The sequence below is a fragment of the Mycotypha africana genome (genome assembly GCF_025528875.1).
Source record: "Mycotypha africana strain NRRL 2978 chromosome Unknown BDF20scaffold_10, whole genome shotgun sequence".
Classification (NCBI taxonomy): domain Eukaryota; kingdom Fungi; phylum Mucoromycota; class Mucoromycetes; order Mucorales; family Mycotyphaceae; genus Mycotypha; species Mycotypha africana.
In genome coordinates, this window is record NW_026515734.1 from 361,180 (window position 1) to 385,076 (window position 23,897).

At 37.5% G+C, this 23,897-nt stretch overlaps 9 protein-coding genes across 9 annotated transcripts; 6 read left to right on the forward strand and 3 right to left on the reverse strand.

Annotated features, from left to right (window-relative positions):
- The first annotated feature begins 1,869 nt into the window (after positions 1 to 1,869).
- BDF20DRAFT_889036 (thymidylate synthase) lies at positions 1,870 to 2,968 on the forward strand. The gene has a single exon (XM_053082107.1). It carries the CDS (start codon positions 1,981 to 1,983, stop codon positions 2,881 to 2,883), a length of 903 nt encoding a protein of 300 aa, XP_052932728.1. The 5' UTR covers positions 1,870 to 1,980; the 3' UTR covers positions 2,884 to 2,968.
- Positions 2,969 to 3,506: 538 nt separating this feature from the next.
- BDF20DRAFT_101637 (uncharacterized protein) lies at positions 3,507 to 4,707 on the forward strand. The gene is made up of 4 exons (XM_053074681.1): positions 3,507 to 3,702; positions 3,773 to 4,078; positions 4,159 to 4,394; positions 4,464 to 4,707. Exons 1-4 carry the CDS (start codon positions 3,668 to 3,670, stop codon positions 4,604 to 4,606), a joined length of 720 nt encoding a protein of 239 aa, XP_052932729.1. The 5' UTR covers positions 3,507 to 3,667; the 3' UTR covers positions 4,607 to 4,707.
- Positions 4,679 to 6,217, reverse strand: BDF20DRAFT_915921 (ClpP/crotonase-like domain-containing protein; the record flags this gene model as incomplete). The annotated part of the gene is made up of 5 exons (XM_053084383.1): positions 4,679 to 5,041; positions 5,129 to 5,516; positions 5,587 to 5,779; positions 5,861 to 6,074; positions 6,149 to 6,217. The coding sequence occupies 5 exons, from the start codon at positions 6,215 to 6,217 to the stop codon at positions 4,679 to 4,681; spliced, it is 1,227 nt and encodes a 408-aa protein (XP_052932730.1).
- A 333-nt stretch (positions 6,218 to 6,550) lies between these two features.
- BDF20DRAFT_101048 (uncharacterized protein) lies at positions 6,551 to 7,839 on the forward strand. Its single transcript, XM_053074679.1, has 3 exons — positions 6,551 to 6,865; positions 6,970 to 7,493; positions 7,569 to 7,839. The coding sequence occupies exons 2-3, from the start codon at positions 6,984 to 6,986 to the stop codon at positions 7,707 to 7,709; spliced, it is 651 nt and encodes a 216-aa protein (XP_052932731.1). The 5' UTR covers positions 6,551 to 6,865; positions 6,970 to 6,983; the 3' UTR covers positions 7,710 to 7,839.
- On the forward strand, positions 7,614 to 8,780 carry BDF20DRAFT_101091 (uncharacterized protein). The gene has a single exon (XM_053074680.1). It carries the CDS (start codon positions 7,711 to 7,713, stop codon positions 8,305 to 8,307), a length of 597 nt encoding a protein of 198 aa, XP_052932732.1. The 5' UTR covers positions 7,614 to 7,710; the 3' UTR covers positions 8,308 to 8,780.
- A 4,086-nt stretch (positions 8,781 to 12,866) lies between these two features.
- BDF20DRAFT_889067 (GATA zinc finger-domain-containing protein) lies at positions 12,867 to 14,207 on the forward strand. The gene is made up of 3 exons (XM_053082108.1): positions 12,867 to 13,614; positions 13,697 to 13,788; positions 13,875 to 14,207. Exons 1-3 carry the CDS (start codon positions 13,258 to 13,260, stop codon positions 13,930 to 13,932), a joined length of 507 nt encoding a protein of 168 aa, XP_052932733.1. The 5' UTR covers positions 12,867 to 13,257; the 3' UTR covers positions 13,933 to 14,207.
- A 586-nt stretch (positions 14,208 to 14,793) lies between these two features.
- On the forward strand, positions 14,794 to 15,105 carry BDF20DRAFT_791765 (uncharacterized protein; the record flags this gene model as incomplete). The annotated part of the gene is made up of 1 exon (XM_053076202.1): positions 14,794 to 15,105. A coding segment is annotated over one exon (312 nt), but the record flags the coding sequence as incomplete, so codon positions are not given.
- Positions 15,106 to 16,121: 1,016 nt separating this feature from the next.
- BDF20DRAFT_825821 (seryl-tRNA synthetase) lies at positions 16,122 to 17,494 on the reverse strand (the record flags this gene model as incomplete). Its single annotated transcript, XM_053078003.1, has 2 exons — positions 16,122 to 16,379; positions 16,466 to 17,494. The coding sequence occupies 2 exons, from the start codon at positions 17,492 to 17,494 to the stop codon at positions 16,122 to 16,124; spliced, it is 1,287 nt and encodes a 428-aa protein (XP_052932735.1).
- Positions 17,495 to 20,014: 2,520 nt separating this feature from the next.
- BDF20DRAFT_889079 (kinase-like domain-containing protein) lies at positions 20,015 to 23,200 on the reverse strand. Its single transcript, XM_053082109.1, has 3 exons — positions 20,980 to 23,200; positions 20,763 to 20,912; positions 20,015 to 20,695 (listed from the first exon to the last, which is right to left on the reverse strand). Exons 1-3 carry the CDS (start codon positions 22,940 to 22,942, stop codon positions 20,484 to 20,486), a joined length of 2,325 nt encoding a protein of 774 aa, XP_052932736.1. The 5' UTR covers positions 22,943 to 23,200; the 3' UTR covers positions 20,015 to 20,483.
- Positions 23,201 to 23,897: the final 697 nt, after the last annotated feature.

Sequence of the window (23,897 nt, forward strand, 5' to 3'; positions counted from 1 at the left end):
ACATCCATTACAGAGAGGAAAGTGCTCTTCAATACGTAGAATTTTCTCCAGATCGCGGGATTAACTGATCTGAAACAAAATGAATCAGATTGCAAAGGAAAAAAAATGGTAATAATTGATCTCTGATATGAATAGACTCAAAAGAGGAACGTATAGATGTCTAAAAGTTGATTTTTTATTAGAAACTTCCACGTTGCTGGCTGGAAGAGTGTTAACGCGACTTGATGAAAGTAGCTAAATTGGCGGACATCTGAAGTGGTGTACGTTTATTCACCACTTTTAGGCAAAGTTTTCTGTTGAATAGTTGGTAATAATTCTTAACTTCTTGCACGCGTCTATTAAAGAGACGTAAACGATTCTGCGTTAGAAGCAAAGGAGTAATAGAGGCCTAATGGCATTGTGGCTACAATAGGTATAATTTCGACGAAGACAGTGTTATCCTGTAGTAAACAACGCTTGTACCCAGTAGTTTAAAGGCACATTTACCAGCATTGAATTTTAGTGATATTGATGCAAAAACTTTCTATTACACTCGCATAAATTCAGTCTTGATACTAGTTATCAATAAAAGAAACGAGGTGAAAAAATTACCATATAGATTATAACGGCATTCAATAATAACAATAAGAACATAAAGGAGTATTCAGATAGCTTATTATTGAGGTTTAGAGTTACTCTGTTATCGTTTGTAAAAGAATGTTCATCTGTTATATTATACAGTATCTTACTATATAAATGTTCAAAAACGCTGGAAGAATGATATGGACTGTATACAATTTTGTTAATATGAAATATCACTTTTTTTACCTTAATTGGTAAAAAAATACAGTGCTATATTATCCATGGTAGTATTACGAGTTGAACGATTCCAAAAACAAACTCATATCTAACGTTTTATTACATTTTATTATTCTCAAAAAGAAGACTTGATATGCATCAAAGCTACTATAAATGCTCATCAGTTCAATATTACAATAGATAACAGATAGTAAATTACGAAACAAAATGACATTTTTCAGTTTGACAGCCATTGATGAGATGTTCCCTACAGTTACGAAGCTATCAGTGACCTTAAGCGATGGTCAAAAAATTGAATAGAGAAAAGCATAGCTGCTAGGTTAAATCTGGATAATCGTTAACTTTGCATTGTTATCGTTTTGTATTAGTGCATACACTGGGCTCAGTATTTTCAGTTTTAAAAAGGTTCCACAATTCTTCGAAGGCATATATACAATTCTTAGCAAATTCCTGTAGTCGGTCTTTCGGTTTTAAGGTCGCTCTCAAATTTTCAGTAGCAGCAGCTCTTCGTCAACGATGTACCATGCAAATTTTTGCTCACTTTTTTATAAAAACATATCAGCATATGTTTGTGGCAACACATCTCTTAGGGTATTTTCAATAACTAAGAAAGGATTTATGGAATTCTTTGAAGAAAAACACCCCAGTTGGACTAATGAAGGACGATGTCAACACAAATCCTCTCGTTCGAACGTTTACTTGCCAATGCTCTTAGTGATCCTTCGACACATTTTCACAAGTGCTCTTTAAACGAGAATATCGATGCTTTAGTAGTACGAAATTTCAAGTTAAAGAATTGCTGGAAGTAATTAGGGCGGTGAAGCATCTTTGGGCCTTGACAGTGACTACGAGGCTGTGACCACTGTAGATATTGAGCGGAATGGTATACTAGCTTCAAGCAAAGGAATGCTGCTACAAGTAAAATAGTAAATTGTTCGACCGATAGAAATGTGATACTCCTTTAAAATTTTAACTCTTAAAATTTGTTTGTTTGTGTGCGGAAAGGGAAGAAGAAGAATGGGCCTCTCCTGAAGACATCTTGCGATGCGGAGTTTAGCTAATCCCATATATGGTCGTGTTTGAGATACGCGCTTCGTGACACATCACGTACCTTTTTTCCAACCATCTTCAATTATTCCTTTTTTTTCATTTTTGTAGAAAAAGACTAATTCCTTGACACAAATGACAGTTGATCACGAAGAAAAGCAATACCTTGATCTTATTAAACGTATTATGGATGAAGGCGAACATCGTGCCGATCGCACTGGCACTGGCACTTTAGCTATTTTTGCTCCACCTCAACTTCGCTTTTCACTCAAAGACGATATTTTCCCTCTTTTGACAACCAAGCGAGTATTTTTCAGAGGTGTCCTCGAGGAACTATTATGGTTTATCCGAGGCGACACAAATTCCAAGCATTTGAGTGATCGCAATGTTAAGATTTGGGATGGCAACGGTTCACGAGAATATTTGGACAAGATCGGGTTGAGTCATCGTCGTGAAGGCGATCTTGGTCCTGTGTACGGTTTCCAATGGAGACATTTCGGTGCCAAGTACGTGGATTGTGATACAGACTATACAGGCCAGGGTATAGATCAATTACAGCAAGTTATAGATAAGATTAAACATAACCCTACAGATCGTCGAATCATTTTAAGTGCATGGAATCCTGCCGATATTCCCATTATGGCATTACCACCTTGCCATGCTTTCTGTCAATTTTATGTATCAAATGCGCCCACTGATGGAAAAGGACGTGCAAGACTATCATGTGTTCTATACCAGCGGTCCTGCGATATGGGTTTGGGAGTCCCTTTCAACATTGCCTCATACGCTTTATTGACAAGAATGATTGCTCATGTTACAGACTTGGAACCAGGAGAGTTTATCCATACTATGGGTGACACACATATTTATGTGGATCATATCGATGCGCTTAAACAACAACTCGAACGAGAACCTAGACCTTTCCCTACATTGAAAATCAACCGTAAAGTGACAAATATTGACGATTTCAAATTCGAAGATTTTGAACTTGAAAACTATAAGCCTCATGGCAAGCTTGATATGAAGATGTCCGTATAGAAATTGCATTTTTTGTTATTGGTTTTTTTTTTGTTTTCTGTTTATCCATATCCTCTTTCCTGACATAGAACACACGAAATTATACATTCATTTTTACATGGAAAATAAAAATTTAATTTGTCCTTTTCTTTTATCGATCGTAATAACAAAATCAACGGTCCCATGGCTCAGAAGAAAGCGGTTAGTTTCTTGATGGGTACATTGGTATTTGCTCTCCTGAGCTATACATGCTACCAATTTATATTCACAATTCAAGGTATAGAATCTTGTTCGTGTTAGCAGCTAGTATAAGGACTTACCCAAAGACATTCTTTTCAGCATCGCAGACATCCGATCTTGTGAAATGGTATAAGGACTCCAAGTCAGGTAACGAATGCACTTTTCGTATTCCACGAAAAGGCTTCTGCTTACTGATTGCATACATTAAGTAATTGCATTGATTTTGTGCATATCAAGCTTAATTTGTTATTCAAGCATAATGCTGACACCTGCAAGCCCGCTGCCTGAGAACAATGTAAAGTTGGACAGAAGGGCCTCAACCTACGCTTTTCAGTTCCCGAAAGTATATCACAAGCCGAGGCAGCAAGAACAGCATACAGATTTACAGCCAGTCGCATTATCTATGTCAAATGAATTTGGCCAACCTTTATTTTGTTACAAGTGTAACTCAATCAAACCTGAAAGGACTCATCACTGTAAAGTCTGTCAAAAATGTGCGGCCAAAATGGACCAGTAAGTGAATTAAAAAGATTAGCGGTTGTCCCGCCGTCTTCCTACGATTAACATGAGCTTTCAACTGCAACGTAGCCATTGTTTATGGTAAGACTTCAAACATTAGAAATGCTTCTGTTTCGGTTGCTCCTGTCATAATAACATTTGTCTGTTGAAGGATCAATGGGTGCGTGGAGGATACCAATTATAAGTTCTTCAGCTTATTTATCTTTTATGTTGCTTGTTATGCTGTTTGGGTTTTTATCAGTACAGCACCATTACTTTTGAACATTGTTCGTGAGCGAGCAGGAGGTGTCACTTTACAATTTTGTTGGAAGGTGTATAAAATTTACTTGGCATCCATTTTCTTCGTATGGAAGAATATCTATATCATGATCAAAAACAGGAAATGGATGTCCTTGTTCGAAGGAGTACCATCTTTGGGACTACAATTAAGCTTCCATTGGTATTCTGTGCTAATACTGTAAGTCCTAATTAGCCTCATATGCTTACTCTGCTACTGACCTTCCAGTACTAATGTATAATATCGATCTGTTATAAAAGGGGATTCCTCTTCGGATTTTTACTGACAGGATTTACCATGGTGCATTTTATGTACATTTTCAAAAATCTGACTAGCATAGAATATATTGCGACAAAACCATTGCATTTACGTGTCGATTTCGATAACAGTGGAAGCAACTTTGAAATTGTTTCTGTTCTCGGTTACAACATATATGACCAAGGATTTTACAAAAACTGGTGTGCAGTAATGGGATTAAATCCACTCTTTTGGTTCGGTTCGTTGATTGCCAAACTGATATTGTTTCCATAGAATACTCGATAGTTTAACCTTAATCATTTTATAGTTCCACTAAGAAATAGTGAAAGCCGACGAGGATTTGATAAGCTTTATCCTTACAGCGAAAACTTTGAAAAGGAAGTCAGCCGCTTAGCAAGAGTACAACGACATAGAAGGTTGCAAGATTGTAGTCCGGTGAAAGAAAACTAAGACAGTAACAGTTTATTATTCACCTTTCATAAATGCCTAAGGAACAAAAATTAAATCTACGCTTCAGGAAGATCATCCATCTCTAATACTCTGCACTTCTCTAGCAAATACATCTTCTATTTTTTGACGCAATCCAAATTTGTCGCCTCTTTCCTTCGTAAAGAACGAAACAGCTTCTTCCGCAGATTTATATTTTTCTGCATGATAAGCTTGAAGAATATCTCTTGCAGTCGGCAATGCATATCTTTGATATGGATGTTCAATATAGTCATCCTGTTCATTGGTGAATATCAGTTTTCGCTTAACATTAGCGTGGAAGTATTTCACTTTAATATCACTGTCCAAGTCAAGGTCTTCCAGCTTCTTGGGCTTCCAATCAGGCGTTCGCTTATGGATGACATGAGAAGTGACTCCCTCCACAAAGTCATGAGAATACTAACAACATCAAATAATACAATGCATTATTTCTTCAATGTGTGAATGTGTGGTTTACTTGGAAAAGAAAATTTTTTGGTTACTTACAGGTACTGTTTGCCATAGTACATGTTCCATCCTCAAGCAATTTTTTAATGACAAGTTGATACCACGACGCAAATGTTCTAAGGTTACTTTCAAACTTGTGGGCGAACGCTTCAAAATAGTATCTACAGTTTGTAAAGCAAACTGTGAACCATCCTCATTGAGTGCATCAATGATTTGCTCTACAGTATCATATTTAAAGCATTTATCAATAATGACCCTGTTTTGCCCATACAAAGTGTAAACAGTGGGTTCATGATTTTTTGAAACCGAGTATTTTCCTATCAATTCATCAATTTCATCTAATTGTGGTGATTGCAATGCATCCAATTTTGATTCAAGTTCCTCCAGCCTATCAGAAAATACGAAATGAGTAGCAATACCAGAAAACCTATTGTGTTTATGAAAGTTTAGTCTGCAAATTAAAAGCACGGACGTTTCATATGTTTGGATCTTTTTACAATGCATCTTCTGCTTTTAAGATTTTGCTGGTCAGTGCCATATATCTGCCTAAATAACCGTCTAGTCTGGACAAAAAAAAGCTTGCTCCTACATCACAAAAAAGACCTATGGCTGTCTCAGGCATAGCAAATTGCGTATTTTCTGTAGCAATTCTAAAAGGAGCATGGCAGGCTAAACCACCTCCAGCACCCACTATACATTATATGTTCAAAAAAAGAAATGCTTAGTTTCGTCTATAGAAACTGGGCACGATGATACCGTCAAATACATTACTAGTGATTCCATCCATAACAGCAATATAGGGTGTCTTCATTGTCCCAATGAAATGCACCATATCATACTCAGTGTCGAGTTGGTGATTTAGCTTACTTTGCATAGCAGGATCTTTGATCATACTGATAACGTCCTTAACATCTCCGCCTGCACAGAAAGCTCGGCCTCGGCCCTTCATGAGAATAATTTTCGCTGTCTCATCCACTTCCCACGCCTAAAATACACATGTGGAGATGACAGACTCAGAATAACACTCTTTATGTTGTGACCAAGAAATTGTATGGTTACTTTGAGATGTGGGTATATAATATCCACCATTTCCATATCCAAAGCGTTCAATCTGCGTGGTCTGTTCATTAACAATTGCCGGCAGGAGAGGTTCCCCTTCTTCAAGAGTACAGAAGGCTATATGTAATGCATACAAGTGTTAATAAAGTTTTGCTACGCAACGGTAACAGCATACGAAACCTCTTCTGCAACAATGCTTCTTAATTGTGGTTGTGAAGCGAACTGTCATGCATAATAATTATAAAAATGTCTGTCAAAGATTGGTCTTCATTTTAATAGGATAGATGATTTACACATTCCATACGCCACGTTGATAAACGCCACGCTTGAGTATCGTTGACAGTATCCGGGATGTCATTCTTGCTTGTTAGGAACGAAAAAAAAACTGAAAGAAATTGCCGTGCAGAAAGCGCTGAAGGATAATGGTTAAGCTTTAAAGTTCAGAATTCTTTTTTGCTTTTTTCTGTTCCTGTATTTTTTTCGTTGAGTAAGAGTCATTCATTCACACTATAACTGTAAAAATTACTATGACTTATAATATCAAAGGGTGGCATTTACTCTAGGAAAAAAATGACACCCTTCCATGTTCGGGCCCATATGAATACAAGTTACTTTATTCCACTGACTGGATTTACTTTTGCCCAGGTGGTAGGATCTTTGGCGTTTCGAAAGCAGCAGCAGTAAGGCAAAATTGAATTCGCCTGTCACAGGAAATCGGTAATGCAACAGAACCATGAAAAGAATCTTTATTTGCAGTTCATCTCTGCTCCATCGTTATACCCCCTCCCACTTACCCGCATCGAAACGTTCCATTCCGATAGATACATAATTTTCAATGGATATCTCCAACAGAAATATTGATAGTACTGGACCACGACGAAGATTAACTCAAGATCTCAACAAACGTCCGCCTATCAGTCTTGCTACCCACCGACGATCAGGAACAATACGAACTATTGCTGATCATGCAGGTAGTAGTCAGAATGCAGTTTACGATGACGACTTTATCGCTCAAAAATATGATACGCAGCCTTCAACAGGAAGAAGAAGAACTGTGCAACTGAATGACTTTATCAATACGCAGACGTCAGCTGGATCCAGCAGCAATATTGATCTCCTTTATTCAAGTAACAGAGATTTTGCAAAAACAGAAGAACAGCAACTATTATCATCGCAGTCAAGAAACAACAACCTTTCAATACCCATAAAGCCATCGACCTCTATGTATGACCCTATATACAATATGAGTCTTGCCTCAACAGGCGATTTAGATAAAGCTCGACTTATGGAAGAGAATAGAGAGCTACGACAGAGAGAAAAGCAGTACATGGATAAGCTTGACAGAGTAAACTTTATTTCCATAAAATGAATACCATTCGCGTAATGAGTTACAGAGTCGTAACACGTCTGTTTATATTAGTATGAAAGACAATTGGAAGAACTGGCCATCAAATTTCAACAGTACAAGGATTTACGTACTACGAAACAAGAGGAAGTACTAGCTGAGCACATGACAATATCGCAAATGAAAGATGACGGTAAAAGCAATAGTTTGAAATAGGATGCAGATGAGGTACCAGGAATTCATTTACGTTTTGAATATGATGATAGCCTATGTGCAATTAAGAGATCATGTTGAGGCTCTTATAGAAAAGGATACTGCTCAGGCCGTTGATACTGCGTATAATCAACAACGGGCGCCACAAAAGAAGTTGAAGCAGGAAGCAGAACCTCAGATAGCACAACTTCCAGGAGAAACAGATTCAAAATTGAAGGAATTCGTGATGCTTTATGAAGAACTGACGAGTGTTATTACGATTGATGTCAAGAATACCAAAGAAGGGCGCTGTCACACATGCATTATGGCAGGCCAAAAAGGATGTAAGTTTTGTCATAGTTTCAGTTTTATTGTCAGAAAAGTATCTTTAACCAAGTGCATGTGCATTATATATATAGCCTTTCACTTCACTATTACTTTCCTCGGTAACAAAGAAGGTGACCTCGTTTATTATTCACCCTCATTTGATAGTAGAGATAAGGCATTTCAGTCATCGTTGCCGGAACTTTATCAGGAAAATGCGGCCGTCCCAAAAGAGTATCTGCCCATCTTTTTTGCGAATTTATCTGCAGTTGTGAACGTTGTTGAAGAAAATCGTTAGCAAAAGAATCAAAGATGGTTAAAAATGAGAAAAATTTCTAAATGCTTTGCACCACCATGCAAATGTATATACCAACATCTTTATTTTTCATAGCTTCCGTTTGAATGTGTATATATTACAATACATCAATTTAATACAAATTACACGGAGGAATAGCCCTTTTATTCTACATTTTATCAAAGACAAAACATATCACTGTCTTTTTGCTCGTCGCATGTAATCATTTCGCTCATTTTCTCATAGTTGCGGCTGTTGTTTTCGTTATCTGCCAGGTTTCAATTTGGAATTGAATCTGCGTACTCTTGTGTGTACTTCCAAGATCATCTTTTGCGTATTGTTGGCATCAGAATAGTAAAGGGGGGGGTAAGTAGAATAAACTTTTCGTTGTGCTAACTTAGCTCTGGTGCACAATTTCGGACGAAGTGAAGTACAGATAGTGGATTGATGACGATTGATGAAAAAAAAAAAGAAAAAAAGTTTTTCAGTGTCTATAAACAGCAATGCTTCTGTGGCTGTACAAGTGTAGATGCATAGTATCGTTGCACATCAACTTACTATAAACTTCTATCAATGACGAAATAATGTTCCAGAAACGAGCACTATTTTTGACATAGAAACAAACCGCCCTTTTTTTTTGAAACACTATGCTGCAAAATTGTTTGCACAGAAAAAGTGCAAGTCAAATAGACAGGTTAAGTTTAACTTTTTCAACTTTTTTAGTACTATAGTTATGAAAATTAGGATACATGCATCATTATTTTACCTGTAACACACCTTTGCCTCTAAGGAAAGTAGAAATATGCTTTGTGAAAAGGTATGAAAGTTGTTTGATTTGTATTTTATTTGAGTTCCGCAAATGTATAGAAGAAGCAGTTACAGATTGTGTGCACTCGTTGAAACGCACACCATTCACAGTTGCACTATGAAAGGTGTCCATTTTTTTTCTTATTTTTTTTTTTTTTTTTTTCAGCAAAGCTAGGTTTTTCTTGTTTTATTTTTCACTTGGCATGCGTTGTTTCTTTCGTCTATTGTCAGGTACGACATCCAAAAAATACGTGTTATGGATCCTTTTATATTTCTTTTGCTCAATACATTCAACCGTGCATTTGACAAGGATAAGGATTTTCAAAATAGTGTATCGTAACAGAGTCACTTTTGGTAAACGAAAAATTTTATGGGAAGTACAGAGTCATTTTGTGCAAGCGGTGTACTACTTTTCGCAACGCCAAATTGTAAAGCGATGTGCAAAAGAAATTAAGGTTTTTCCAATGTCCTACAAAAAAAATGAAAACAGGGCGTAGGTACAAACGCGTTAAAGTTAAGCTTATGTCTTCTTTCCCGTTATTCCAGACTAAAGAAGCAAAAAAAGGTAACAATGATTCCCTTCCAATGACGTAGTTTTGGATCTATTGCGTAATTGAGGAACGCTGATCTGATGTAGGGTTCCTGAAAAAGGAAAGCTTATATAGCCATTCTTTGTTTTGATCTGGAATTTGTTAGAATAGGAGGAATATTTTGTTACCTTTTTCATATGTAGTAATAGATCAAGATACAAATCTCGATAGTAGAAAAGAACTGGTGATGGTTTGTACAGAAATGTTTTGAAGGGGGTAGAGCAATCTTGATTCTATTTCAAGGACTCAGATGAGATAACGTTGTACAAACGATGTCATAAAAAGAAGTTTGGAATTGAACCCTATTTCTCTTTTTTTTTTTCTTTTTTATATGGCGCCATTAAGTAGAACAAAGATTTCCATGTCTGTATGGCCATCATTTCGTCATAGAAAAGTAACCTTATGATTTTTTTAGGAAATAAGAAACTATACTTTTCATATAGTTGCTGTAGCCATAATTAAAAGAAAATATAGCCCAATCGAAGTGATAATGTACGCATAGTGAAATGTGGAATGGAAACATTTCGAGAGACAACTCATAAAGTGGATTTGTGATCTGTTGAATCAGAACCTGGGCATTTGGTGTCATGAGTTTTTTTTAGTGTGAATTTAGGCTTAGCGTCGATGACCTCAAGGGAAACAATGGTGCCATCGAAAGGTGACTGTTCGAAGAAGGGGTACATAAAAGATATAAAATATCCCAAGATGTGCTGACACTCTCCCTTTACTCCTTTTTTATTTCTTTTTTTCTTTTCTTATAAATATTCTAAATCTTTGCCTTTTTTCCCTTTTCTATTTCTTTCTCTCTTCTTCTTTTCATATTATGTCAATCATAATCTTTATATTTTTTCTCTTGATACAACATTTCTTTCTTCCTTTACCATTAAACGTTACTTGCATTTATATACATTCAATCGTCTGAATAAGTTGACTCATAACCAACGTATCGTCATTCATACGACACACATGTTGATTGTTGGACTTGGTATTGACATAATCGATTTCGTCAGGGAGTTGGGTAAACGCTAAGCATTACTGTGATACATATGGATAACATCAATATGCATGAACTGGGTTTGTAAATCTTTAGTTTGTATTTTGAAAGCACACTATGGACATGTATCGTTTCCAATCAGCACTTGCAAGCTTTCACTGAAAAGTGAATAAAGCGATTCTGGCTGATCCTAAATGCTTCAATCTTCCGACGTTACGTTGAATGTTACACGGTTTTTAATGGTTGTAAAATGACGTAGAGAATAAGCGGGCAATTTAAATAATGCTGCAAAGAGAGAGAGTGTGTAAGGAAGGACAGGCATTGAATAAGTTTAAACTTTTTTCTTTTTTTTTCTTTTTTTTGGTTTTATTAACGGAAAAGGTTTGCCATCATAGTTGAGTTCATATTAAGCTTCAGGAATAATAAAGTGCAAATCGAGTTTTCAATTTTACCAGTTTATGACAGAGTAAAGATTGGGCATTCTGTTCCCTTCTTTGCACAACTTTTATTATATAATGTCAACTGTACGCTTACCGTTGTCAGTCTGAAAACGGTGCACTTTTCCATTATGACAATCCTTAATGAAAACGCGTCGATAACAGTGACCTAAGCGCGATTTCTCAATAACTACTGCTCAATTGCATTGTTGTACTACCATGACAGAGTTTATAGATACGTCATTTATGACGTTTCAGGGTTTTTTGCCACCCAAAACTCATAAGGAGGTTTGGTAAATCATTACACAATGACAGCATTGAGCTGTCAGCCCCTATTATTCGTTGGCTCCCGACTCGTCGGAAGATGTCCCTGAATTTGGAAGTATGCCATGCATCATTTCGCTACACATGATTGCCCTTTAAAAATATCCTTGGTGACTTTTTCTTTCTCTCTTCCTGTCTCTCTCTTTCTTTCTCTCTCTCTCTCTCTCTTTTCCCGTATTTATCCTTTCAGTTAACTTTGCTTGATTCGATAAAGATCGGGAATCTTGTAACAAATTGCCGATAATCGTTTCCAACGTAATTACTTAATTCAGACAAAACATCAGAACTCAACACAAAGTAGCGACACCATCCATTCAGCAACGACATCAGAACCAGCGCCTACAACATAAGAAGTATAGCTTCTATCACGCTAAACGTTAACATATTTGACGTGCTTTTCAAGGATAAATTAAAATTCTTCAGCTCTTTTTATTTCTTTTTTCTTCTCTTCTCTCTCTCTCCTCCTCTTTTTTTTTTTTTATTTTTTTAATGAATGATTATTACCTCGTCTAATAGTGACTTTGACTTCTCCTCACCCACAGTACTCATAACGGATACAGTCGACTTTAGTAACACGCCTATTTATGATAACCCTTCAATTATCCAAATGCAAAATAATCCTAAACACCTTCAGATGAATTTAAACGCCAATGTTAATTTTCTCAAAACTGACCCTTTTTTCCGTACCACCAACGTCAATGCTGCTGCTGCTGCTGCTCATAGTACGACTACCACAAATCTAAACGATTTGACTCCGCACACGATGAATAACGACAATTATTTCTACCAGCCTTTCCCGCATCAACAGCAACACCATCACCAGCAACCACCACCACCACCACCACAACAACAACAACAACAACAACAACAACAGCAGCAGCAGCATACTTTTAATAACTACAGTATCCAGCCAATGTCCACGTATAATGCTTTTAAGGATTGGTCTCAACGTGTACTACAAGATATTGTAGGTCTACTACATGTTTTATCACCAACCGGTATCATCCTCTACTGCTCAGAATCATGCATTGATTTGATTGGATATCAACCTCATGAGTTGATTGGAAGATTCCTAACAGACTTCCTTCATGTTGATGATCTGGACATGTTTACAAAGAATTTTCATTTATCCTTCGTATCCATGTCTCGCATCAAAATACATTATCGCATCAGATGCAGTGACAACACGTACATATTGTTAGAATCTATAGGTCAGCCTAAACAAGATTCACCAGATCAACCAGCCCAATCGTTCTTTGGCTTTGCCCAACCTTACTTGTCAAAAACCAATGGTTTATTAGATTCCTTTCTGGAAGTCAAAATGGAAAACGAATGGTTGAAAAAGAGATTAAATGATGTGTTGGCGTTGCAACAACAACAACAACAACAACAACAACAACAACAACAGCAACAGCAACATCATAATTCTCCTACATTAAAGCAGCAACACTATTATTTGCAACAACAGCAACAACAGCAATCTGGTGCAGCTCGAAATGCAGCAACACAAGCAGCAGCACAGGTAGCAGCAGCACAAGCAGCCGTAGCTCGTTATCAAAACCCATCCTCCTACTTATCCAACACGACGGCTACACCACCACAACAACAAACAACACCCAATAACAATCATAACAGTAGTAAAAAGTTATCTATAGACAATACATTTGATAATCTCTCATTAATATCTGCCTCTAGCGACCATTTGGCCCATCAACAACAACAGCAGCCACAGCTAGGTCAGCAAACTTACAGTAGCCCACAGCTATCGTCACGTAGACCTTCCACTGGAAGCAATTCAACCATGTTTCCGATCAGTATGAATACTACTACTACTACAAATAATACCAATAGTATGTCAACTAACAATAGTCATAATAACAACAATACCACCACTACGATTACTACAGCTAATAATACCAATCCTACGGCTACTAATACCATTCATACGGCTAATACCAATTTGAACGATGACAGAACAACACGTAGTACGCAAAATAACAGTTTGTGGAGGCCTTCTTCAGCAGTCTCTTCCAACGATATGTTATCTCAAATGCAGCAGCAACATCAGCAACATGTGGATGAAGCCAAAATGGCCCACTTGACTAACTCACCCCCATTATCTGTTGATGGCGTACGGAAAGAAAAATGGAAACGAAGAGTAAATGTTCAAAAAGACCGAATGCAACTTTTTCTAATGGTTGAAAAAGCTAACTTTTCTGTTCCCTTGTCTTTCTACTTAGAAGAAACATAAAAAAGTAGAGGACTACATTTGCACTGATTGTGGAACAACTTCGTCACCAGAATGGCGTAAAGGACCTAATGGTCCTAAAACGTAAGTTAACAAAAGTATTGAGTCTTATAAAAAGGAAAAAAAAACCCCCCTCTAATATCTTCTGTATTCTGTGAATTCTTTATTAGTTTATGCAATGCGTGTGGTTTACGCTGGGCAAAAAGAAATAAACAAATTGAAAAATAAGCCGGTCCATATAAACCTTTCATAGGAGAAGGTTCAACTCTCCTCGCACCCATTTTTTATGATATTCGCCGATTTTTTTCTTTTCTCTTATTATATGATACTCAGTTTTTCATTACCTTTAAATCTAAAACTCATGATATGTACACGCATCATATACCCACATCCTCAGCTTTTTCTTTTTCAGCCACAAAGTTCGTATGCCCCGCTTCTTTTTTATTATAAAACTTTGCCATTTCTAGTTTCGCCTCGTAGCAAAAAAAAAAAAAAAAAAAAAAAAAGAAAAGAAAAGAAAAAGCTACAAAAGACTAAAACGAGGATCGCGTTTCAAAAAAGAGACATACTAACAGTTTCTCCTCGTTTTATACTTCATTGATATTATGCCTTGAAAAAAAAAATGACAATAAAAAGAACACATGAATTTCTTCACACTTATTATACTCTTCATTTTTTTCTCTTATCCGCAAAAGCAAGAACCACATTTAAGAAGCAAGCAACAAACACACTGTTTCTTTGGTGAAAGAAGACAAAATTATTCAAGTAATACCCTTGAGAGAAAGAAAGAAAGAAAGAAAAGAAAAAGAGATGGTTCCAGAAGGTACAGCCACAGCACTTTTAAGTGAATTTCATAAGGATACTGTTAGCAACAGTAATAACATGGCTATCAGCAGCGAGGATGAACAGACCTTATTGAATGATATTCAACAATATATTGAAAAGCCCACGATGTCAATCCCTGAGTTATTGACCCATGTGGTAAATGAAGCTCTCGCTATCATTCCTTACTCTCAAAATGAACAATGCTCCGAATTCACCATAGCAACAGCTTTAACGACAACTGTAACTCGACATCAGCATGTTCTTTTACCCTCCCTGGCCTCCTTCATCGGTTACATCATACATCGATCGCATACCCGTAGTAGCACAGTCTTGGGCCTACTTGTCTTTTTACAAAGATTGCAAGGGTCTCTGCGGGATACAGCCAAAGATATGCCAGGTGCTTCCCATCGTATCTTTTTGGCCACATTAATTGTTGCTTCCAAAGCTCTTCATGATACTTCGCCAAAGAATAAGCACTGGGCCCGTTATGTCAAATACTTTACTCTAGAAGATATCAACTCAATGGAACGACAAATTTTAGAAATTCTGGTATATATCATCCCCCACAATGAAGAGAGAAATGTTTGAACCTTTTTTAATCCTATAGATGCCTTATTCTAGGACTATCGTCTTATTATCAGTCCTAAAGAGCTCATCAAAGTCTACCATGATTTCAAGTTGGCAGCCCTTATGTCACCACGGATACAGGAAGGGGAAAAGACAAAGTTTGCTTCACTACAACCACTTCATGCTGAATTTGATGGAGTCTCGCCAACCACAACTTATCAGCAAACATCTTATATGCGCCATCAACAGCAACAGCAGCAACAAAAACAGAAGGAAATTGTTAAGCAGGAGGAATTGCAACAATATAGAAAAGGAAAGTTCATCATTCAAAAACCGTTTGTGTCAACTATGACTACGACCTCACAACAGCAACAGCAACAGCAACAACGGCAAAAAATTGCCACTTCGTCTGCACCTGCCACTATCCTTCCATTGCTTTCTGGTACAGCCATAAAAATGGACTTCGAAAACTCGTTCCCATCTTTTTTACCAGTTATGATCAGCACCTATTCTGCCAACATTGACTTGAATTCTTCACTTTCTTCGTCATCATTGTCGTCAGCTATATCCGATGAAACTGTGAATACTCTGAGCGATGAAGAATTATTGATAGAAGGGCCAAACGTATATCTCCCTGCAGGAACGCTATCACAACAAAACGAACTATTCCCAGCAAAGGAGTTACAATGTAATTATGTTGCTAGCGGGCACTTCGATACACTTAAACATAATTATAATTAGCGCTCTTTGTCATGAAATTTTCGGAAAGACAGTGCTTAGAAACAATCTGTTGAATTACTACATGATTACTAACAGTAACCAGATCATCTCTACATATTTTCCTCGTTTTTTGTTGATCAAAAACCGTATAAACAATAAAGGTTTGCTATGTAGCATTTGATGTTAGACAAAAGCCCCATAATAACTTGTCAGAGTAATAAACATATGATTGTGTGTACAGATACAGAAAGTGCACGAACAGCTGGTCTATCAAATGCTGGTATAGAAATTACTGCCGCAACTAATTATCGTTTATTAAGTGCAGTTATGAATTCAGGTTCTCCAGGTATCCATTTCCTTAAAACTTTCGGAATCTGTACTGAACCGTCCTCTTGCACAAATGTTTCCAGTATAGCGATTATCACTCGAGGGACTGCAATGGCTGTACCGTTCAATGTATGACAAAAGTCTGTATTGCCTTTTTTAGTCTGCGAAAATCTTGGCTTATATCGAATGGATAGACGTCGTGCTTGGTAATCGGTACAGTTAGACGTGGACGATATCTAACCAAAAAAGAACAGAAAAAAAAAACAACCCGGTCTAGTACAGTTTCAAATGTATAATCTATGAGTCAGAAATAGCTTTTTACCTCTCCCCATTGTTGTCTCCCTGGCATCCACGCTTCCATGTCATATTTTCGATAAGCGCTTGCGCCTAATTCCTCAGTCGGCATATCCATGACCCGGAAACATAGTCCCAATTCTGTAAACATCTCCTCTTGCAAGCTTCGAATTTCCTCCATCATGGGTTCGCTCTGCTCAGGTGTAGTGACAGCAAACAGCTCCACTTTCGAGAACTGATGTACGCGATAAAGACCGCGAGGTTCACTGCCATGTCCACCTGCCTCCCTTCGAAAAGCATGTCCAAAGCCCACCAAACGCTGAGGTAATTCTCGTTCTTGCAATAATTTAGATGCAAATTTACCGGCAAGAGGAATCTCTGCTGTTCCCACCAAGCACAGCCCTTCTTCTTCACCTTTGTCGTCTTCATCTCTCTTCAAATGGTAAATGTGTGAACTCTCTTCTTTCCTGGGTTGAAAACCGCATCGATAAGCCAATGGAGTTCTCACAATATCTGGTGTCATGACCGAAAAAAATCCTTTACAATATGCCTTCTGCATTGCATACTGAATTAAGGCTAATTCCAAAAAGGCGCCCATGCCTTGTAAATAATAAAAACTTGATCCACTTGAACTAGCCGCCTGTTCTAAATCTAGAATGCCCAACGTCTTGGCTATATCAACGTGATCTGTTCTCTCCTCATTCATCCTTGGTGAGCCAACTATTTTCATGACATGGGCATTTTTTTCTGGACCTATCGGAGAACTAGGGTGGCTATCATTGGGTATCATGAGTGCCTGGTTTAGCAGCTCTCTTTCACGCTGGTAATAACTTTGTTCCAACGTTTTGATTTTGTTTTTGAGCTCCCTCGATTTAGCTTTCTGTGCTTCTTGTTCGTTACTGTTATTTGAATCGCTTTTGAGAGACCGTAATAGTGCAGATTGTTTGTTATGTTGAGCGCGAAGATCAAGGAGCAATCTGTGATCCCGCTTAAGATCGTGGCGTAACTGACATAATCGATCGAGATCAACATCACCTGCTGATTTTCTGTTGAACATGTTAGTTTGTATGTAATCTTTATTCTGAACGATTTTCTCATAGTCTAATTTCGCTTCAATATGAGCCACAGAGTAAGATCGTTTCAGTATTCTAGTGAAGCATCGCTTTAGCATAGTTCTAAAATGTTATCTAAGCTTATTGGGTATAGGAGTAGCAGGGGTAGATATTCCCAAAACTACTTTTGTTTTCTCCCAACGCCAATAGCACGCATCACAGGAACAATTTTTATGCCGACGGAAAATTTGCGGGGTCGTCAGATATCATGCCTACTTGAAAGAAATTGCATATCATTATATAGATTAGCTCAAAAAAAGTCCATAATATTAACCCATGAAGTTCCTATTTGTACACAGTCCAAAATAGAAGGGCAATTATAAAACTCTGCTCTTCAGTTTGAATGACCAATTGACAAAGCAAAATGATTCGTGATTTTATAGAGACATTGTTGTATCACCATCAAAGTTTGATTAACCAATTTTTGTAAGTACTGACAGTCGCAAATACCTGTATAGTTGACTATTCTGCCTCTACTGATTCAACAATAAGTCTTTAACGTCACTTATTATTGTTTATTTACTGTAACTTGGACTCAAGCGTTATCATATAATAAATTGTCCCTAATAAGAGATCTCATATAGCGACGAAACCTTCAAGAACATTTTACAGAAACAGTAAGAATAACGGAAGTGGTATCCTTCTATTGAAGAATAAATATAATGAAATTGAATATAGCACTGTTAGAAAGGATTGTTTGTACATTTGATTATTGACAGAAAGGTATGACCATTCTCTGAAATTGATGAATTGACTCTATCCTTATCTCTAGCAGTCATTATCACTTGAGTTATTGTTGAAACGAGCAGAAACTAATGAATTTAATTGATAAGTTTCAAAATATTATGTTCTATCCTCGTTGTAGCAATATTTTCTTGGTAATTCACTCGTAGAACGTATAGAATACACTTCCTTACAGCGTGTAACTCTGTCCTCGCATTTCGTTCCTTACTTTCTAAGGGGTTCAAGTAAAAACTGTTGACAAACTATAGCTGAGTTGTCTTTGTAATCTTATTATTACTACCCGCTTGAACATGCTTTTCATCAATTTAACATTCGCTTTCATATTTTTCGTATTATGAAGCAATTGAAGGCCGTAGTCGCAGTCGTGGGTCAAAGCGTCGACAGATTAAGATGTAACGATCAGGAGGAATACTATGACAACCGAAAGAATGGCTGTCTCCAATCCATCTAACATGTACCTCCGGCTAGCTATTACAATACTACACTTACGAACGTTTATTCTGAATTAAAACTACATGCTATTTTTAAATGGTGTGGCAGGAATTTTAATTTGTAATGCGACAATTTTTAGAAGAAAAGTGAACTACAGAGAACATGATGAAAAATCGATACTTATAAAATCATACTGCTCACCACAGGCCATGCGCTCAGTAACGACTAGATTATTACATTATAAAGCCAACATCCCAACGAAGCATTACAATAATATGTACTAACTAGTAATAATCGGTTATTTTCGCCAAACCTGTGATATGAATACAAACAGTCCAATATATATACAGCTTGACACGTCTTTTTCATGTCAACATATAAAGATTAAATATAACGAAGTCTTGGATAACACCTACCACATTGTTGCCTATAGCCCTCTAATTAGGCTTTACTATGTATATTTCCCCTTAAATAACTTTGGAAACATTTATTCGTGCGCTTAATAGCCCCTTCTGTAGTACTGCTGAAAAAGAGTGCATCGAACTCTGAAAGAAAGTAATTTCGAAAGATAATGAAGATTAAAAACAGGCCATGCTCATCATCATAGTAATACTCAGTTGGTGCGCCGTCTGCCATCTTGTTCGTGAGAAATAGCAACATTTTTAAAGCGCTTCTGTACCAGCAAAATATCTACATGGAGTGCTGGACGTATCCCTGGCAGACTATATAAGGCATTCATTACTCGCAGGCCACTTCTCATTTACAGTATTCCTTAGATTGGCAATCTGAGGGTATTTGAAATCCTTCCTAACGTTGGCCATCTTGGAAAGTTCTGCTTCTTTGTATGATGTTATTGCTAACAAAGGAGCGAGTTGACGCAAGACAGAACTCGAAAGTCTATATAATAACGCCCTCTTGGAAGAGCATATCACTGCTGAGCTCGAAACAAAACAATCTTTCGCATCTCCTTCGAGTCGTATATATTCTTCCGAAATGACTGACATATTTCATTGTTCTTTCCGCATATTCAACATATCTACTACTATAATGACTACTGTCACTCAGGAATATGTTGCTCCACATGTTAGAGCCAATCTTTGCCAGTGTCTGGTTACTTATGACCTTTTGATTTTCAATTAGTTGTCATGTACATTCTCTCTCTCTACCTCTTACTATTTTAAAATCTCATGTTACTACGGTTTAATAGAGCACATAATTTTAATGGAGAAAAAGGTCAAAAAGTTTTTATATTTATCCGATATAAACGCACTAATAACAGTTGGTAATATAGGTCAGCAACAGTTTCACAAATTATTTGAACACTGTTGCTCTCTGTTAGAAAGGATCTTTGGGATTGAAGAATATTACATCCAGTATTTAAATTAAGCAATCTTTTCCAAAATAGCATTCAGTTATTGTGTCCAAAATATACGTATAATGTTCTGCAATAATGACCATTTCCTTGGTTTCCGTAAGATTGCTGCATACGGACTTATTGCTCCTGTTGGGGATTATGATAATGTGGGATGATTTTGTTAGTGTCGAAGATAACAAAGCAGCCAATGAAGTGATGGTGAGTCGAGCTGAATGCACGAGGTTTATGTAGGTAAAACAACAAACTGAAGATATGATAAGTAGGCAGTGACACCGAAAATTAACGCTAAAGAGGAATCTAACTATTATTTACAAAATTTATGACAAATGACTACTTTATGAGGGGAAAGTAGCCACTTAATTTTAACAATTACTGCCGGATATTCATTGTACGTCTTTCAAGAATGGATGTTCAAGAGCTTCATCAGCAGTAATTCTTTTATCTGCATCCAGATCAAGACATTTCTCTAAGAAATCAATGGCCGTTGTTACATCATCACCCCACTCGGCTATCTGATCACCATTCAAGAGTTGGCAAATCTGACCCCAGCTTTTTCTATCCGTGGGGAGTATCACGTTCGTGTCAAATGTTCGACCTAAGAGATGTAAATTTCAGGTTAGTTTTTTGATAGAAGAATACATAAATCTAGAAAGAGAACCTACCATATTTTGCAGCCATCTCGTCCATTGCTGTTTTTCCATAAACTTGAGCTATTTCAATCAACGCATCCGACTCTTCCCCGGCTATGAAGAAAGGATATTTGCCTGTAAGGATGCTTGCCAATATGACACCTGCTGACCAGACATCAATGGCTAATTCAAAAGAGGTAAGTATGGAAAACTCATCCATTATATGAAGCAATCAAAAATTTGACTTTACCACATGTTTGGTGCTTGGTTCTGAGTAATGTCTCTGGTGCTCGAAATCCTCTTGTGCCAGCTCTGTTTGCCTTAAAAATAGGTCGTGGATCATCTGAAAAGTATCCTATCTCAGTCTGTTCGTTCAATTGTTTTTTAACCCACTCGATAAGAGCAGCTCCTGCACGAGATAATCGAATCCGTGGTTGGTCTTTAAGAACCACTTCCGCTAATCCAAAATCAATTAGATATCCACGTTTCTTTTCCGAATCATATAAGAAATTGTTGGGTTTCAGATCACGGTGAATAATGTTGTTATGCCTTAGCGTTTTCAATGCATAGAACAATGCCTTCATATAAAATCTGACTTCAGTCATTGATACATTGCAAAAGAACTGTGTGAAACTGTCAGCTTTATGATGCGGCATCACGAAAAATACATTGCCTTTTTCCCTAAACGATGTAATCAGAGAGGTGATTCCCGGTTTGCCTTTCAATTTCTTCAGTATTTGGAGTTCGTTTAGTATGCGTTCTGGAGAGCTGATCTCATAGATGCACTTTATTGCAACATAATGTTTGCCGTCTTCAGTGATAGGTTTCCCCTCCATTTCTTTATCGGTATTCAAAGGAGTAGAAGTGGAGGTGGATTCTGTGATGGATTCTGTTGCAGAGGCTGAAGACTCGACGGACGTAATGGTCGGATTATGGTTACTCTGTTCCATACTTTCCACAGCGGATTTCCAGTCATCATTTGTATATTCTTCATATCGCAAGTCTTCTGCTAAGAAGACCATACTGAATGAACCCTCGCCGATTTTGTCAATTATTTTGTAATCGTTTTGAAATACTGGAAATTCATTTTCTAGATATTCTATAACTTTGGTGATTCTTTCCTCGTCACTGCTGGAGTTCGTGGTAGATGTTGAACCTGTACTCGTTTGTTCATGTTCTTGTTTAAGGTGAAGTATTTGGGCATGCTGTATTTCTGTTGCTTTCTGGGTTGCTGTGGATCTACCAGTCGGTTTAGGCTTTTGATGTGCTATTGTTGACGCTGCTGTCTCTGCTATTGCATTTTCCGATGCTTTCATGAAAGGCTGAGTGATATCGGTATTAAATTTCTTCTCAATTCTTCGCTTCACACGTCTTTCTGTATCTTTTACTGTCTTGTGTTCTTCATCATCATCATCTTCAACAACAAGGTGACGCTTCTTTGAGGATGTCATGGCTATGTCATTCCCATGATGTGCAGCTTGAATGCTAGTGGTATGCTGCCTTTCTGCTTCTATTGCTGTAGATGAATTTGGTTTAGGTGGTGAGCGAACTTGTGAAGCATTCATCTCAACCGGCTGTTGATTTGCTGTCTCTGCTACTGCATTTGCTGATGCTTTCATGATAGGCTGAGTGTTATTAGTGTCAAACTTCTGCTCAATTCTTCGCTTCACACGTCTTTCTGTATCTTTCACAGTACTGTGTTCTTCATCATCATCTTCAACAACAAAGTGACGCTTTTTTGAGGGTATCATCGCTATGTCATGCTCGTGTTGTGCAACTTGAATTTTAGTGGTATGCTGATTTTCGGCTTCCGTTGGTGTGGATATTGTCACTTGAGCTTTACTGGTATGCTGTCTTTCTGCTTCCATTACTATAGATGAATTTGGTTTGGATGGTGAGCGAACTTGTAATGCATCTATTTCAGCCGGCTGTTGAATTGCTGTCTCTGCTACTGCATTTGCTGTCTCTGGCATTGCATTTGCTGTCTCTGACATTGCATTTGCTGTCTCTGGTATTGCATTTGCTAATGCTTTCATGATAGGTTGGGTAGTATCGGTGGTAGACTTGTTCTCAATTCTTCGCTTTACGCGTCTTCCCGTAAAAAGCTCATCTCTTGGTAGATTTGATTGGTCGTGTTGTTCTTGCTCCACTTCTGTAAAGTGTCTTTTCTGAGTAGATGGTTGAACTGGACTTTCAACTGATATTGCTGGCATTTCTTGTTCTATAGCATTAGTTGTAGTATTTGATTCTTCTTTGATCCATCGTATGTTATCTTTTACATCAACCGTGCGGCTGTCCTGAGCTACCTTTTGTAGGGGTAATGATGGTTTTTTATGAGGTGTTTGACTTTCCAATTTTTCTGCTTGATGTTGTTGAGGTAGCTGATGTCGAGGTTCAGGTTGCTGATGTTGAGGTTGAGGTAGCTGGTGTTGAGGTTGAGGTAGCTGGTGTTGAGGTTGAGGTAGCTGATGTCGAGGTTCAAGTTGCTGCTGTTGAGATTGAGACTGCTGGAATTGAGATTGAGGTTGCTGAAGAAGAACTTCTTCTTCTTCAAGATCCTCTTCGTCATCAATTTCATGAATTACAGAAACGGAAGTCGAAGCAGATCCGCGACGCTTCCCATAACTGAAAGACGATGAAGGCAAGGATGTCACCGCAAGTGGCGACAATCTGGCAAGAGAGCTCATTTCCGAAGCCCGATTTCTTTCAAGCTGCTCTGCTAATTGTCGCAAGATTGGATTAGGAGAGGTTGTTGAGATGACAATAGGACGTGTAGGACGTGGTGGACTTTTTATTGGTTTGACCATCTCAAACTGAACAGATAGAAGAATATAACTTAGGTAACTTTGACACGGATATGGGTAGGTTGGGCTCAAGCAATAAAGGGGTAACTTAGGGTTCAAGCAAAAAGGGGTAAATTAAAAATCAGATAAGCAGAAAAAAAAAAGTAATAACTGAAAAGATGCGCGTTAGAATCACGTGTTTTTCCTAAAATCGTCAACGCAAGTGTTTACATGATTACACCGTTTAGGTCGACTTGTGGGATGCTGATCCTCGTGTATCACCCCTGCCCACATCTTTATAAATGTGATAAGAGTTCACATCGAATGAAATAAGAAAAGTTATGTCTTTCATTATTATATTTTAAAGTTTTTAGGAAAGTTTTGA